General features: G+C 39.7%; 1 protein-coding gene across 6 annotated transcripts in view; it reads left to right on the top strand.

Annotated features, from left to right (window-relative positions):
* The first annotated feature begins 1023 nt into the window (after positions 1-1023).
* Positions 1024-17629, top strand: part of arap1 (ArfGAP with RhoGAP domain, ankyrin repeat and PH domain 1) — a 58556-nt gene continuing 41950 nt past the window's right edge. For 4 of the 6 annotated variants that reach the window (XR_014877903.1, XM_085184488.1, XM_085184485.1 and 1 more), the window contains exons 1-2: positions 1024-1185; positions 13726-14814. Coding sequence is in view for 4 of the 6 variants with exons in the window: in XM_085184488.1 (XP_085040614.1) it covers positions 13808-14814 (1007 nt within the window). In the remaining 2 variants the exon portion in view is untranslated. Of the gene's footprint in view, positions 1186-8289; positions 11537-13725; positions 14815-14988; positions 15999-17629 lie in introns of those variants that run through there. The other 2 variants (XM_085184486.1, XM_085184489.1) reach the window with 2 other exon arrangements.

The following is a 17629-nucleotide window of genomic DNA, read 5'->3' as shown; positions in this document are numbered from 1 at the left end:
CAGCACACTTAAACAACAAGTGACACACAGGCACAGAGAGATGCACACACACCTAGATAACAGTAGTATTAAAGGTTTGACAGAGCGTAACATGTGACCTTTTTTTGTTCACGTAACCTCCCAGCGTGATGTGCTTTGCTCATGGAGCCAACTGGGGCATCATGATTTATGATGAGAATGTAATGCCCCCCACCCTTATCTCGTGAATCTTGCTAAAAATGGAACCACTGGGATCATCTTTAATAATTTAAGCCTGAGTTAGATTCTCTTCCTGCTTTAAACATGGTTTCCTCTTTTCTATTTATAAGAAAATAAATGTTTAAGTTCAATATCTTGTGTTGATTGGTTGCCCCCTGCTGGTTTGTCTGAGTTCTACAACTGTAGTTAAATTAAAAAAAAAAAAATCAAATCTGTTCAAATATATTTCTGTTTATGAACGCAGTAACCTATTTATAATATTAAACCCAGAAACACAACCTAGTGGAGCCGTACACTAGACAGAAACCTGTACAAATAAATATTACTTAAATATTACTGGTTATAATACTTGTCATTTGTTTATTTGGTATTTATTTTGTTTGTTTATTGATGCCCCCCCCCCCCAAACACACACACACACACCCCAGAAAAAAGTATAATAAAAATACAGTGTAAAATCTTATTAGCAGTCCCATTGAGGGTTATGGGGATGGTTTTAGTTCTCCAAAACACGCCGACTTTAAGTAGAGTATTTGCAATAGCAGAAGTTAAAAAATACCACTGCTCAGTTTTGTTTTGTTTTTTCTTTTTTGGTATTGTATGTAAAAAGTAAGCGTTGTGTGGGGAACGTGGATGAAAACTAACTGGGTTGTCCAGTCTTTCTAGACGGTCACATGACGGTCTTACGGAAATTCTTCGACAGTAAAATTATCCGCGTTAAGGCAGAAAGGACAAAGGTGTAGCCTTCAAAGTAAAACACACAGTCGGCTAAACTCCCCGCGGGTCTGTTTATTTTGAAAGGAAAGCACTTCCTTCACTTGCACGTAAGCGCGGATGCCTGCGCGTAGCCGCTGCTGCTCTTCAACAGTGAGAAAAAATAAAGTGTTATTCGCTGTTCGGCGTCGCAGTTGTGTCTTCTAATCCAACCTCGAAGGCAAACCCACTCCTGGCGTGTCTCAGTGACACGGACACTGACAACTGGAAAGGGTAAGTGGATAACAGGAATTTAAAAACTATTTTTTTCTCCAGCACAAGAAAAACTTTCCTCGAGCCACTGCTTAGAGGAGAAACGTGAACTCAGCGCTTTTAAACGCACTCACTGTGAGGGGGTCCGCATTAAAAACCAATGTTGCTGAGGTTATTTTTAGGCGCAGACTGTTAGCTCTGAATTTATTACTCAGCGACGCATGAACCTATTCTTTTTTCCAATGTGCTTCAGCGACTGTGTCCACTTCTGTTTTTAGAAGTAGACTAATTGATGAAGAAGAGTTTGATTGGATTAATGTGAACTCTTTAGCGGCTTTCCCAGACTGCTCTATTTTTTTTCTCTGGTAAAAGCGAACTTGCCTACGACGGGACTGTTTATCCCCAGTGGAATTCATTATTTCTAATCTGGGCTCCATTACACGGATGGTTTTAAGATGAAATCAGTTGTTTATAGATGGAGTAACGGGTTCCCAGCTTGAGACGAAGGAAGCATCTATAGAAATTCTCAGAGCTGTGTATGTAATGGAGCAGGTGGATTTTTGTGACAGGTGATTATGCAGGCTTTAGTACAGCAGACCCCCCCCGGCCAAAAAACAAAAAAGCAGCGAGGTAGTTGCGGAAGATTTCTTAAACAGCTTATTTCTGCTTTTTTTTTTTTCTCTCCCACAAACGGACAAGTCACGTTATGAACAGAAGTTCATAAGGTTTGATCACTAGTGAAACTGTAAACGTGTTGGCAGATAAGTTATTAAGAACTACAGACGTATGCTTTTCCTGTTCCTTTGAAATAATTTCACTTTTGATACAAATGTGCTCCGAAAGGTTAATAACATTTGCCTGTGGGTTCAGGGCTTTAAAATAGATTGCATTTTTGCATGACTGATTTGATCAGTAGACCCTTAAAGTTGGTGAATACAAATTTTTAAGTAGTTTTTTTTTTCTTTCTTCTTGTTTTGCTTTTTTCTTGTTGAGGAAGAAGTTCTTCAACCATGAAAAACGATGTTCCTCTTCGTTGTGGTTCACTAGATATGATTATGCTGCAGAAGCCTCCTAGTTGCAAAACTGTAAAGTAAATAAAAGTCAGTCATTTTTATCACTGCCATATCAAAGATTGAGCAAGGCACTTCGTCTTACCATGGAAAGCGGATACCAATTTATCGCTCTGAAGGGCAAGCCAAAAAAAATCCACCCATTAAATGTCATTTTTTGCAGACTGGCAAAAATCGCTATCAGACAGTATCATGGTCCTACTGACCTTATTGGTCCTGCAGTGAAATGGGAAATGACTAAGTATGTGGCTGTCTGCCTTTGGCTTTCCTGTGCATGCTGAGAATCACATACTGTAATATTAAAAGATGCATATCAAGACGCAAATACACATCGGTCTGTCTCTATAAAATGTGCCTTCTATCACACAACGGGAAGTCTGGAATAAGCCACGGCTTGCAAATCATAGTCAGAAGTTTTAACTTAGCAAGATTTCTTTAGAGGAAACCGTTATTGGCACTGATGTCATGTTTGAGATGCAGTGTCGGTTAATATCTGTCATCGTCTTTCTTTATCCACTTGTGTCATCAGCTTTTGTGCTTTTTTTCTCTCTCCTCTCTATCTCACTCGCACACATGATTGTTTGCTTCTGAATAACCCTGGAACGAGGTGAGAGGACACTGACCTTAGCAGACAACTGACCGCTTCATATTTTAAGGTTTTGAAAGTGTACAACAAACAGCTGTCAACACCGGACTGAAATTAGAAATCTGCAGCCCTAAATGAATCCCTCCAATTTCAGCCAAATTTTGGCTTGCAGTCCAAACAGTGCTGGGAGTCTGCTTTAGCCAAAGGAGCTGCTTGAATAAATGCAGTAGGCAGGAGAATTCACATTTACTGACTTGTTGTTGTGTTTTGTTTTGTTTTTATCAGAAGGCTGCTTAAAAATTACGGCTTCAGGTTTGATTTGATTTAAATGAAGGTTAGCCTAATAGCATCAGGAGACTCTTGTTCATGTTAACTAAAAAAAAAAATCCCATCAGCTTAACTTTTGTTTCACTTCTTACTTTTCATCTGAGATCTTTATAAACTTAACAGTGAACTGCCTGAGTGTAGTGTAGTGACTACCTGACGAGCAAAAGATCCCCAGTCCTTGACTGGGAGGAGGCGCAAATCCCTGAGAGGGGAGCTTCAACTTGGCCAATACAAATATGTGGATCCCTCTGCTGTGAAGACCCCTGAGGGTTTAGTTTAGTTGTTTTTATATCTCAGTTGTACAAGCCATTGTGAAAGTGAAGGTGGGGGGTGGGTGGTTGCACCTCGTGAGGTAGAGCAGGTCCTCTATTATCAGGTTGCTCTCCGATTTATTTAGTCCCAGAGGAAATTATCTGAAAAATTTCCTCTGGGACTAAATACATATGTTCTGATTCTGATGATTGATTCTGATTCATCAGAGTATGAATGTGTGTGAATGTTAGATAGAAAGCACTTACATATAGAAAAACATGTTGTGTGAATAGGTGTAATTGGGTGAATGAGCCATGTTGTATAAAATGCTCGAGCAGAAAATCGCTATATAAGAACCAGTCCATTTACTATTTACCATTTTGGACAGGCCTTAATCATTTGGCTAAACGTGCCGGGGTCGAGTCTACACATTGCGCAGTTTTCATCTTTTCCTGTTGTCAAACAGTGCGTGTGATTTTTACATAGTGGCGGCCTGTGTCTTACACACACTGATGATTTAATTTTGATTGTGTTTTACTTCAGATAACTTTGGTGCAATTCTTAGGCTAAATATAATAGTTTGGTTAGGTTGGGTTGCCGTGGGAAACCTTCTGAAATGTTGCAGCCCTGGGAGTAAGGGGTAAGTGTGTGTGCATGTGTGCGTGCACACATAAGGTTATTCACTAGAGGACATTGTTAAGATGCATTGCTGTGCTGGCTGCACTGAGTCACTATTCAGTCCTAATTGAAAGTGGGCTGAAAGCAGCAGTGTGTCTGGTGATGGGTATCTGACTCATGTCTCTTGTATATGCTGTGTTTTTCAGCAGCTCCTATAAGGACGACATCCGTCTAAAACTCTGGAGATTTAATGAAGAGTTAAGGCAGTGCAAATCATTAAAAGCTGGTATATTGAGCAGCAGCCGTAGAACAAGCAACTTCATTCTTTACCACCTGATCTGAAAGATCAGTGTTACAGTGAGAAATTGTGGATTTGCTCCATGTTAACTGCATGTATTGTATTGTATTTTTGAGTTAGATCTCACTGTAGATCGTAGGGACTTAAAAAAAGTAATCTTGGCCTGTTCTCCACAGACTTGCTTTTCAGTCTTAATCTAGGAAACAAGGGAAGAGGAAGAGAGAAGGAAACTATGAGCCCCAAAGGACATTGACCAGCATCTAATGGATGATGTTGTAGTTACTCTTGTATAATATGTTTCTCATTAGTTTTTGTTTTTAGTTTACCAAATTGGACACGTTCTAAATTTCTCAAACACGTCATGGACATTTCTGTACTGATGTACATGGATACTGTGGATAACAGTAATGATACTTTGCGTTATGGCCTTTTTCCATACACAGCATGAGTAGAAAGGAATAGAAGTTTTGAAGTTGTACTGATTGTACTGGTTTTGTAGACAAAGGAATCTGATATTTGGATCGTATATCGATCTGATCTTGACTAGTGTGATAGTGACAACAGCTGATCTATTGAACCATCTATTTAATTCAGTCCTCTGCTGGCTAAGCCAAAAGTCATCAGTAGTTATTAATAGGTAATCTGATCTTGCATTGAGAAAACTAACAGGTGGTATTTCAGAGTAACAGTACCAGCAGCTTTATTTTAATCTTTGCCCTACTGTAGTTTGTGGCTTTACTGTGGTCAACTGGCTCAACTGAAGCGTTCAGATGACTTTTTGTTTTCTTTTTTGACAGCTCCTTTCGCTCTGTGGCTCTGTCTCGTTGGTTCTAACAGTTGTATCACTTATTAGGAGTTTTCATTGCACTCACTGTAGCATAGCGTCTGTTGATCAACTCCATTGATAGAATTTCACTTCACCTCTTTCTTGTCAGTTTCAGTCCACATGCGATACAAATGTGTATGTGTGTGTGGAGTTGTATTATCAGTAAGACCGAAAGCAGAAAAAGGAGAAACTGGGACAATTTTAGTAGTGAAATGAGACTAGAGCAAAAAAATATGATAAACAGAAAATATTTGATGTTGACCTGTATGCTTCGGTGACGAATGTAGCTCATTCATTAAATGCTGGTATCAGATCTGGGCTCAACATCTGCAGGTACCCTAAGACAGGGCACTGCTAACTTAACAAAAGTAGGAAAAATTGGATTGATGCATTGCTACTAGTTGTATCAACTGATGTTATCCATTTGGAGGGATAGCTCCTCACTACCATGTAATCCCCATAAGTGCCTTTGAAATAAAGTGACGGTTAAATGCTGTCAAGGTATGCGTTGGTTGGGCTGTTTGGCTGTAATTCAGCAGAGTTGCTAATGCTCATGCCAGGACCAGCTGTCCCGCTACCAGATGTTTGGGTTTGGCCTGTATCTTTGGGTTTCGAAGAATCCCCACTTGTTGGAAGGCTTTTGTTGTTGGCAGGCTTAGGAAGTGTCAGCTTGACCCCGTCGACTCTTCTCTCTGTTCCTCGTATGCTACTCTGCCCACCCCTTCAGGATAACACGAACAGTTACACAGGAGACTGACTTTTGGTAAATTCTGGATTTTTTTAAATTAAAATTTTGGTAAATTCAGGAATTTTTCAAATGCCAACTCTGTTAATAGTCTTCAGCATTATTAGAAAACATTTCCTTTTGCTCCCTGAGAGAAATGGCATAAAAGAAATTGTGACTTGTGTAACACCAAACCAAAGTGTAGTGGTTTAAGAATGATCATCTAGATTGTAATACATCCCTAATTTGTAAACAACCACCAGTGGGTAGAAATAACATTACTTCATAGTATGCCACATACCAGGTCATCATAATCTGGCATCTTTTGCACCTTAAAAAACTGCTTAACATTATTCATAACACAACCATTGCCTGTATGTCACATATACATTTATGTATATGTTTGCTTCCAAGTTATGGGGATATAATCTGTTGTGATTGCGTATGTCCACTTAAATAGTTTAAAATTTACAACATGACCATATTGCAGGGGTCCGTGTGTTGATGTGATGGTATTGCTGATTACATCATTGTTTGCTTAGTTCATGGTCCAGATTTTGACCAACAGTCATTTTGAATATCTGTGAAATATACTGATATTTATCAGTATCACTATTTAAAATATTTAGTTTGTTCAAAAATTTTGTGTCAAGTCCAAGTTTATTTCTATAGTACATTTGAAACAGCCTCAAAGTGCCGTACAAGTTATACAAAATATACACCTAAATGTAACAACACTGAATAAATGTACACTAAAACTCAAAAGAAGCAAGTAAGACTGTGTTTGCATAATAAAAGCTAGGATACTCTGCTCAACTAGATCTGAAAGCAAGAGAGTGGGAAGCTCTTATGTAAAGAGGTAAGTTGTTCCAAAAATTAGATCCTTTTCAGGGATGGTTCCCATCGCCTCTGCTTTTAAGCCTGGATCTTGTCCAAGAGGAGCTGGTTCATAGACGCCAGTGGCTGGTAGAATTGTAGGGTTTCAAAAGTTCTGTAAAGTAAGTGGGTGCCAAACCACTGAGATGCTAAAAAACAAGCACTACAATTTTAAACTAGACCCTGAAATTGACTGAAAGCCGTTGCAAGAAGGCCAGTAGAGGTGTAACGTCATCACAACGTTTCTTTCCGGTCAAATCTCAAGCTGTTGTTTCAAAACTTGCAAGTAGGACTCAAAGCAGGGCTCGCAAAATTTCAAGATCCCTGGTAGCCCTTCGGGCAGACACTCTTCAGTTTTTGGTAGCCCAAAATAAATTTAAGTAGCCTGAAAAAGAAGAGGACAATTTTTTGATTGACTTAAAAAAATAGTTAAAACACAAATTACAACAACTGTATAAAAATTACAATCATTAACTCAAATATTTGGTTCTAATTGAACAGAAATTTCTATGAACTTGTAAGAAGTGTGTAGAACATGAATCAGTCTGTGTCAGATCCTGAATCTGAAATTTCCACTGAAGTCACGGGTAAGAGGAAAGTGGAACCAAGATCTAGGCCATTTGCTTTGTTTGCAAAGACTGCTAAATTTTGCCAAAGGTAGTTCACTCTTCGCAACATAGCACCCTTTCTAAACAGCTTTTTCTTCTGTTTTTCTTCTGGACTTTTTGTTGTGCTTGGTTTATTTTTGGTATGTTTTTTGCAATTGGTGTTTGTTCTAGGAAAGATGCTGCAGACTGAGCAATAATGCATTTCTTGCATTTCTCATGGGTTCTAATGGGGTCTTTCTTAAAATTACTGGTCCCAGTAACAAAGGTGCTTGTCGACTCAGAAATCGAGGGAAACTCAAGACACACCCGGCAGAACGTCATATTATTTAACTCGTCATATTCATATTCCATGAAACAAAAAAAGCTGCGCTTTTGTTTTTGCCTCATAGTCTGATTTGTCGTAACTTTTTCGTTTTGTAGTCGGCTTTTCTTTGGCTGTCCCTTCTTCACCCTGACCTGTCTTATTTGGCTGAGCAGAACTAAAATACCTGCGTAAATCCATCTGCTTTTACACACACACTTGCATAATGATCAGTGACTATGTGCAATCAACCTCTATCACATGTTTAAGCTTGCTGCGGGAGATTTCACTTGCCACGTTTGAATAGTACGGTAAGCTACTGAGTGATAAGACGATGTCAGAGGAATTGGTGCGCAATTAATCTGTCACTCACCAATCAGCAGCTGCCGCTCTCTATTCACAGTTTGCGTGATCGCAAAGTGAAGCAAAAAACAAGCGCAAATTCAAACGCAATTTTAATATGTCACATATTGACAATGGCTCATCGATGCCATTGACATAATTGCCCAGCTATGTTTGCGAAAGAATGCAAAAGCATTGACATATTTTTTTTTTCTTTCTATGGTAGCCCGACGGGCAGGGCTGAGATGGATTTTGGTAGCCCAACTGGAAAAATCGCTAGCGATCAGGCTAGCGATTTTGCGAGCCCTGCAAAGGCATGCTGGATTATACTTCTCAAGTAATATCTTCTGTGTAGGCAGTAGGGCTGGAGTAAAGCTTTGAAAAAGCTATGTGTTTCTGTGGTTTACCCAAGCCTATAGATTACACTCGCAGCAGCAAATGGCAAAAATATGTGTGGCAGTTCATTTGAATTGCAATTGTAAGCAGGTGTTTGTATTCACCATCACTTAAATGCAGATTTAACACGTACACATTTCAGTGTAAAACTCACTTCTCGTTCTTTTCTAACGGGGTGAGGTCACGTGTTGCACTGTACAACTTTGCAAGTGCAGTTATCAGCCAGTCAAATGTTGCCCTTTTAAATGCTTTAGCACTGCCACTCGCTGATCAAAATTGATTATGAAAATACTCCAAGAGAGGTCCTTCTGTTGTTCTACATCAAAATGAAGGAGAAGACGATTGTAAGTAATCGGCCCTATTGTTTATGAATAAAGTTAAATACATTCAGCAAGTAGGCCGGTACTAATGGCTAATCGAAGCTTGATTAGCTTGCTTTGTGATTTATTAGTTGCTCTTGGTTTGATGATCACGCCAGCAAAGATCACGCATGTAAAATGTTGAAGCAATCTGCAAAGTCATTGTTCCAAAAGCTGAGCTGTGATGAAGCAGGCATTGAGAAGACAAGTTTAGACTATATTTATTTTGAATACATTTGCAATGAAATGAAAAATACAGAGGGACACATGAATGTGCTTCGGGTGTTTTAGCATGCACCTTCAAAAACGCTCACATAAAACCGGAATGGCCCAGGCTAGAAATGTGGACGACTAGTCAACTAAACGTCAAACAGTTGCTCCCCCATGCTAGTCAGCTCACAAAATACTAGTGGGTTAAACATCTTATTCTTCTTTTAGTGATGCACTAAACGGTTAATGGTTCAGAGATATTACGATACCCCCAGTCACTGTCTGTGGCTGCAGCCCCGACAGACGTCAGCAACATTTAAAACACTGAGTAATGAGGATTAATTAAGCTCCTAGGATCACGTGTAGTATTTTGGGGATTTCTGTCTTTTAGACTAGGTGTCTAGTCTAACTTTATTTTCTCTTATTTAAATGACTTGCAGATTATACGCTAGGCTCAGTGAATGCGATTCTAGTCCATGCTGGTGAATGTAGTGGTGGATACAGCAAGGTTTATGCTATTCTAGACTGTGTTGTTACACATTCGGCAGTATGAGCATGTAAGTGAAATATTTAGTCTTCGAATTAGAACAAAGACTCTCCTCGCTTTTTAAAAACTAGCACAAGACATGCCATATAAAAAGCTTGTTTCTTAGTTCAGGACCAGTGAACTGTTAAGAGTAAAAAACAACACAGCAGTTGTTGTGGCTTTTTAAAAACCACATGACTCATAGTGTGACAACTGGCCATACAATGGTAGTCTTTGCATTTTCTTTTTTAAACTGTGTGGTGTACTGTACGCAGCCCTGCCACACTATTTATGTGGTGTGTTTACAAGTACAGCGGAGGGGTGGTAATGTGTTTTATGTGTCACCAACATTGTTGTTGAGAGGCCTTTAAATTCTTTTAATAAGCGATAAAGTTCAGTAGACATCGCTTTGTCTCATAAATCACTATTATATACTTAAAAACTGCAGATTCAGACAGTAGATGATGCCAACCAGCACTGTGATGAGTGCGGACAGTGGAGCACCCTGGGTGTCTCTGTGTGTTGGATTAATGGTGAAATTGAGGCGCCCCTCACACACAGACGCACCTACACACAATATCATTAGGTGAGCACTTGTTTTAGAGTGTGTGAACAGGCTCCAACAGTGGGCCTTGACCATGTTTTTCCTTCCTGCTTGTCAGTATGTGCGTGTACTCGCCTAGGCAACAAAATGCCCCATTGTGGAGAGCACAGAGACCCTGTTATTGGCAGCTCTCTGAGTGGGAGGGAGGGGGAGATGAACGGAGAGACAGATGAATTGAATTCAAATTGCTGACTGGAAACTGAAGAAAAAAAAGAGATAAATAAAAAGGAGAGGCACAGAGAATAGGAAAAAGGAAGTCGGGGGTGATAATCAACCTGAATTTGCAGAATTAAGGAGGAACCTGATATTTTCTGTGTTCACGCACACTCTTTGTCAGTCTTTTCAGCAGTTAAAATAACACATTAGCAGTTTTGTGAATATTCTGTTTTGGTGTCAAATTAAAGATCACAGTCAGGTTCATCTTTCTGAATATAGTACAGCAATACGTTCAGGTTATGTTTAGACTAGTGAACTGCAAACACAGGAAGCATTTATCAAAGTTCATAAGTATTTTGCTTTGAACTGCTTTAAGTCTTAATGGCTTAAATTTTGAGGTTTTGGTCCATATTTACATGATAGGATCAAACAGTTGTTGCTGATTTGCTGGCTGCAAATTCATTTTGAGATTCTTCTGTTTGACCACATCCTAAAAGTGTCTATCGGAGTGAGAGCCAGTGACTGTGGATGCCATTTTTGAGTACAGTGAGCTCATCGTCATGTTTAAGAAACCAGTTTGAGATGATGCAAATGTTGTGTTATCTTGCTGTAAGCAGCCACCGGAAGATGGGTACACTGCGGTCATAAAGGGATGGACATGGCCAGCAACAATACTCAGATAGGCTGTGGTGTTAAAATAATGCTCAGTCAGTACTAAGGAGCAAGCTACCTCCATGCCTAAATGCACTGAGTTGCTGCCATGTGATTGGCTTATTTGCATTAATGAGCGTTTGAACAGTTGTACCCAATAAAGTGGCAGGTGAGTGTCGGTTGAATAGCATTGAAATTGAAATGATTGCCTTCAAGAGGCAGACAGACTTAGAACAGCTGACAAAGTAATGCTTTTTATGTTGAGATGCACAAACTGATATCAGCTGATGTAAGCTAAGCGTTTCATGATGTGATGCATGGGCACAATACTCAAGAGTACATATTTCAACAGTATTGTTTCACTTCTCTACTTTACATCTGCTTTTACCTTTTTCATGTCTTGATTAGTGTAACGGAGCCACTATTGAGGGGCTACAAATGTTTATCGAGTTAAACAGGCACAACTGTGAATGATAGCGTTAAGTTTAACTGCAGTGTTCATGTTTACCACTTATTGTGGTTTTCCCCGCAGATGCCCAGATGCAGCCAATCATGGGCTTCTCTGCAACAAAGTGCTGATTTAAGATGGTGAAAGATGCTAACACTTGCTGCTCACTTGTTAGACACTTTTCGCTCAGTTTGGTGAGTAACGCCTCAGTGAAGGGGCTGAAGACCAATCAGACTGTTTTTCATTGGGCTGTTTTTTGAGTTCCTCAATTCAAAAATGGGAAGCATTTTGATTGGAGAGAAGAGAGCAAGATTCACACCGTCTGTACGCTGTGCTCTGAGTTGTTAGAGGAAACTTTGGACAGGAAATAAAATGCATCACATTGGCAGCATTGGCACTGTCTTTTATCATACTGGGCTGGTGACTATGACTTCACTCAACCTTAACAACTCTCATGTCTAATCACCAAACCGAATCAGGTTTATATAATGCTTTAAATATTTTCTCTTTTGTATGTTCTGTTGCTAGTCAGTGAGCTAAAGTGTCTGTTAATAATGCTTAGGTGTGTATCTTTAAATTTTAAACTTGTCAGTAAAAAAACTAAACAGTTTCTATCAAAGGAAAACTCATAACCATCTTGACATGATGTTACATCTTCTGATGGCCTTCACTAATTATTGATGGATCAGACTAAGTTAATGAGCGAACCCTCCCTTTAGTTTAAACTCAAATACACACCTGTTAAGTTTTGCGACCGGACATTTCACAACCTGTCCATAGTTTGACTGCCTACCAATATACCCACAACAGCCCTTGTGGTCATGTAAGTAATAGAAATTCTAGTTTGGTGTAGTCCTACTCTATTTATTTTCTGATATCCGCCGTATGATACTTGCATGCAAACTTGTGACAAGGAAAAGTTCTTACCGTAAATATCATATAATTTGTGCAAGTCAAATGTTTTTAGTCCTATTAAACATATTTTCTTGTTATGTGAGATTTGGAGAATAAAGTATAAACTTTGTTTTTCTTTTTGAATAGTATATTTTCAGTCAGGCATGTTTTTGTTTTTTATTGAGCTGAACAGAAAAGAGGTTAAACTCATCCACACATATTTTATTTTTTCTTGTGATTGTATCAAGTGAAATATAGTTTTGTGTGCAAGGGTGTGCGGAGGAAAGACTGTGTTTGCGGCTCTTGATGGGAAACCGACAGCTTCCCCTGTGGTCACAAGTAAGAGGCAGGAAGATAAAAGGCAGAGTGACTGCAGAAGGTTTTTGACTATCGATTTAGAAAAGCTTGTACCTTCCCACGTTATAGAACAGTCAAGAAGAACTGTTGGCAATATTTTTACGCTCACTGAAGTTGTGCATCGGTATAGTTTTTATTAAGCTATTGATTGCGGTTGTTACGTTTTTGCGCCGTGTGAGTGCTGGTAGATGACACCTACTGTTAATCAAAGCCTAACATTTTCACAGATTTGCATAGAAGCTGTTCTTGGACATTTTGAATACAGACACAAAATGCCATATCTATATTATCATAAAAATTATCCTCAAAACTAGTTAATTTATTCCAAATGAGTCAGTTTTACTTTACTCCAAAACATTAGGGTTAGTGTTTAGGCCTTGGGTCATCACCGGTGATAAAAAAAATAAAACTTACGGTAATACCTTGATGACAGTGCTATGAGGAATTTTAGTGGTTTGCAGGAAGCTGAACATGACTGAAAGGCTTACGGAGAATTTAGAGACATGCTTTCTGTGCCAATACACATTGTGCCACTTACACTTCCTCCCTTAGTAGTTTGTTGCGATAGTGCAACAAAACTGACTAGTTTAGAAACTTAAAGAAAACATGTTTAGGCAGAGAAATGCAGACTTAAATGGCAGTTTCTTCTAATTTGTGTTCAACCTTTTTATATACACACATGTCAATGGACTAATGTGACACCACTTATAAGAATGACTGAACTACTATTGAAGTTTACTGTTGTGGCGACTCAACTTCCTCTTCTACCTGGGAAAGAAACATCCACCACATGTTGCATATAACTTTGCTGCAGTTGTTTAGACACTTAATAAAAATAGCAACTTCTTGAATTATGGTTATGATTGCACTATTCATTACTGATCACGATGTATCTTTAGAACCACACATATTAATGCAGGCTGACATATTTCCCGAGACAGGATTTGCCGCATTCATACTTGCATGACACACACAGACAAACTAAAATAACACAAACCACAAACTAAAACAAGGTTTTCAGGAAATCGTTTAAAAAAAAAAATGTAATTGCTTTGGAGAGTTTTTGTTTAAATTTTTGCTTGTTCCTTGAAGTGATGCATTGACACGTCTCCTTGTTCTGTCTCTTCTGCAGGTTGTGTAACCATGATCTGATGCATTAAGGTCTGCATTTTCTCCGTGGACTCTCACGAGCAGCACATTCAAACACATCAGCCATGTCTCAGTCTGAATCCTGTGTCAATGTTGGGGAGTGGCTGGGCGTACTTCGCCTGGAGCAGTATTCCGATGCATTTCAGAGTGCCGGATATGCAACATTACAACAGTGTCGCAGCCTCACACCAGAGCAACTGGAATGCATTGGTATCACCCTGCCAGGTCACCAGAGGCGCATCTTAGCAAGTCTGAACAAAACACATGGGAATCATGACGCTCACACCATTGGACCGTTTGAGAGATCAGAGGAAATGGGACAAGCTGAATTTCTGGGGGGAGATAGACCATTGCCTGTCCCACCATGTGAAAAATCTCTCCTTCAGGACTATGTGAAGCAAGATGGAGAGAATTTGAGACCTACACCTAGGAAACGAGAAACACCAGTCCCCAGAGAAAGACAAGTATCCAGAATGCTGGAGAGCAGCGGTGAAGGAGAGAAGCCGGTTCCTGGGAAAAGACAGATGGTACCTAGAAATGACGGGGAGAAAGAGAGGGATGGAGGGATAGATAGAGAGAGGAAGAAACCTGTGCCAAAAGAAAGGACTAAGTTTCGCTCTACTACTCCAGACAACTTGGACCCTAGCCCCCCTCCAGCTTTGGACACTTCTTTGCCCCCTGTTCCCCCCCGAAGCACACCAAACTGCCCTCCACAGCCCTTCACCTTACCCCCTGTTCAAACCTCTGGCTCCCCTAAACTGGAAAGACGAGAAGTCAGGGCTCCAGCTTTACAATGCCGATCTGTGTCCCCCAGTTCCACATCTACACCCCCCCAACCACCATCCCACCCTCCAGACCTCCCTTCTACTGCAAATAGGCCTCAGACATTAGCCATTCAGCCAAATTCCCAATACCTAACTGTCGATGGAGGAAGAAAATCTTCACCTGTTTCTCCCATCCACTCCCCTTGCAGTAGAAATATTCCACCTCTTCCTCCAAAGGCAGGAATAGCATCTAAAGGCCCTCCACCAATCCCTCAGCGGTTTCCTGTTCAGTCTCCCAGAACTCACAGGTAAGGCTCCATTTGAATGCAGATGCCTCATTTTGCAAAAAGATGCAAATTAACCACTGAGTTTATTGCAGGTAAAAAAAAAAAGATGAGCCTAAAAATATGATAAATCCCACAGGCTAGCACTTGCTAGCTGTCTCCCTCACACGCATGCTCTCTCTCACCACCATTATCTGTATTACCACTGTTAACTATGTGTTTTGATAAGTGATCAAAAACCCTCTCAAATGTTACCAGTGGATTGTGGCGCCATCTATAGGCCAAGCTTGAAAAGTGCATCTCTTGTGTACTTTACCATGATGACACGCAAAATGTTACTGGGGACTTTTGAACACTTCCTGAAAGTAAAATTAGACACTTCCTGAAACTGAAGGGTCGCAGCACACTTGACTGGACATAAAGTTCTGTGGCCTTCTGAATACGGAAATACGTCGACAAGGCTTCATCTGAGCAAACTGCAACCCCTGTGTGAAACTGTAGTCTATTTTAAAGTTGCTCTTAACTTACTACTGAGCCCTTTCTGGTTAGCGTTTGTTTTTTTCAAAGGTTCTGTGGTAAGCGTTTCTGCCCTTATGAGTTAAAGTTTTGCGCAGGGAGTGTTGTTTGGCAGTTTCTTCATAGTCATTTTTACACTGCTGTGTTTGCAAAAGTGTGAATTTCCAATTAGCACACTGAAGGCCACACATTTTCCCTTAAGCAGCAGAATTTTCAGCTGCTTTCACTGATGATACTTTGGCAGTAATATGTTATATCTCAGTTTGTGTAAATCCTTCTGAAATCACACCGGCTGAACAGCTTTTTTTTCTCCCTTTTTGCTGTATTGCTTTAATGAAAGGAAACCAAAGCTTTGACTCCAGTACATTTAATAGCACATTTATTATGAGCAATACAAGCATGTTTAAAAAGGAAACTGGCTTTTACAGGGAGGGAGGAAGCCACGGTTGAGGGCACATAAGCAGTAAAAAAACTGTGACAGACACGGAGGGGAAAGACGGCGAGGATTAAAGGCAGAGAGCACAGCTACACTGTGATGCATTACCAGGAACTACTGTCTGAGTTTTTGTAGCCTTGAATATTCACACACTCTTGTTGCTGCATTGCCTCCTCCCCCTTTTGGTTAACTAGTTTCCTCCTGCTTTGTGAAGAGTTTGTGTTTGTATCATCTTGGAAGAGGCATGTCAGGACAGGTAACATTTATATAAATCATATCTGTATCCTGTCTATACTTATTTTTAGCATTCACTCTCTCTTTCCCCCGTCGTCACTCTTCTTGCTGTGGGTTTCAAAACAAGCAAGCCTTCCTTTTTCTTTTCTATAGTTTGCTTCATCTTTTCTGCTGTGTTGGTGATGTTAGTGACACTTCTGTTGCACCTACTCCATGAATTTGTTTTACCTTCAGGCAGGTTACAATTGCAGTGATACTGGATGAGAGCCTTCTCTTGTCCTGGGGCGATAGATGTGCTTTGGAAACTAAAACTACTGTTATGTTATCTGTATGTCTTTCAAGAAATCAAGTAAGGCAAGTTTAAGATGGTATTCTGGAGAGGCATTCATGGCATGTTTAGCTGACGTGCAGGTCAGGTGTATTTTTAAGACAAAAACTATGTTCTTAGCTTTGCGGTTTTCCACTTTGAAAAGTGACATAGTAACTGTTTTCTTCAGACACAAGCTATGAAGTATCTGAAATGCTAAGTCTAGCTTGCATTAAAGACCACAGTAACTGTGCTGTTAACACATATGTTAGCTTAGTGTCAGCACCATGACTTAAACTGCACTGTAGTCATTTTTGTCACAAGAATAATTCTGCAATGCCTAAATAAGTTAAGAGCTATGCAGCGTGGGAGGACAAAGGAGCAGTCGTTGTTTCTTCAGCCGACTGTCATACGTGAGCTAGCCGAGCCGTTAAATATAGAATCCAAGCTAGCAAAACCCCTCTCAGCACTCTTCCTCTGAGAAAAAGGAGGAACTGTGTCAATAAGGCAGTTTCCCGTCATTGTGAGGCTTTTGCACGTTTTTTTTCTGGGTTTTTTTTTTGAACTGAGGTATTTTAATAATTTCAAAGATAGTTCTTGTATACCGTCTTTAAAGTTGAATGTTTAGTATGAGTCTAGTTACTTGATAAAATTCTACTTTGAACCTGCTGCCAAGTGTATGAAGTGTATACTAATTTGTCCACAGGCACTGCTTCCTACATAAATGATACATGAATGGTATTTTTTTTTAAGTCAACAGCTCAGCTAATGCAGATATGTTAGAAGAGTAATCATACCTAATAAGCACTCAATTCCTGTGTTCATTCAGCCCAAGGGCAATTTGACTTGGTGGTTTTTCACAACATGTCAGTGTTGAATGCTCAACTGTCTGACTTTAAATTGTGCCTATGAAGTGCATTTAATGGGAGCCAGTAAACAGTAATATTAGGGGGTGTTAGTGACACTTTCAGAGTGTATTTATTTATTTTTTATAAAGTAAAGGTGATTTCCCTCTCATACAGAGCTAATATTTGTGAGCTAATAATCTGAAGATTTGTTTTGCGGTCTTCATGTTTCATCTCAGTGATCGTTTTTATGAGAACAAAATCCAAACACATAAAAAAATATGAGGAATAAAGAGGAACTTTCACAATACTGGATAGACAGAAACCAGATGTACATGTCCACTCCTGACTTACCATCACCACAAAGTGACGTACATGCACTGTTCGGTTAATGCGTTCATTTTGCAATCTTTGGCTTGGTGGTGTGCATTCATGACTAACTCTTAAGGCCGCATAACTGACATACTATTTAGGAATGTGTATGTTTGGCATTTAAAAAAC

This window comes from Neolamprologus multifasciatus, chromosome 14 (assembly GCF_963576455.1).
Source record: "Neolamprologus multifasciatus chromosome 14, fNeoMul1.2, whole genome shotgun sequence".
In the NCBI taxonomy this organism is placed as follows: domain Eukaryota; kingdom Metazoa; phylum Chordata; class Actinopteri; order Cichliformes; family Cichlidae; genus Neolamprologus; species Neolamprologus multifasciatus.
Note: the sequence above shows the minus strand (reverse complement) of the source record. Positions and strands in the feature narration are given on the sequence as shown.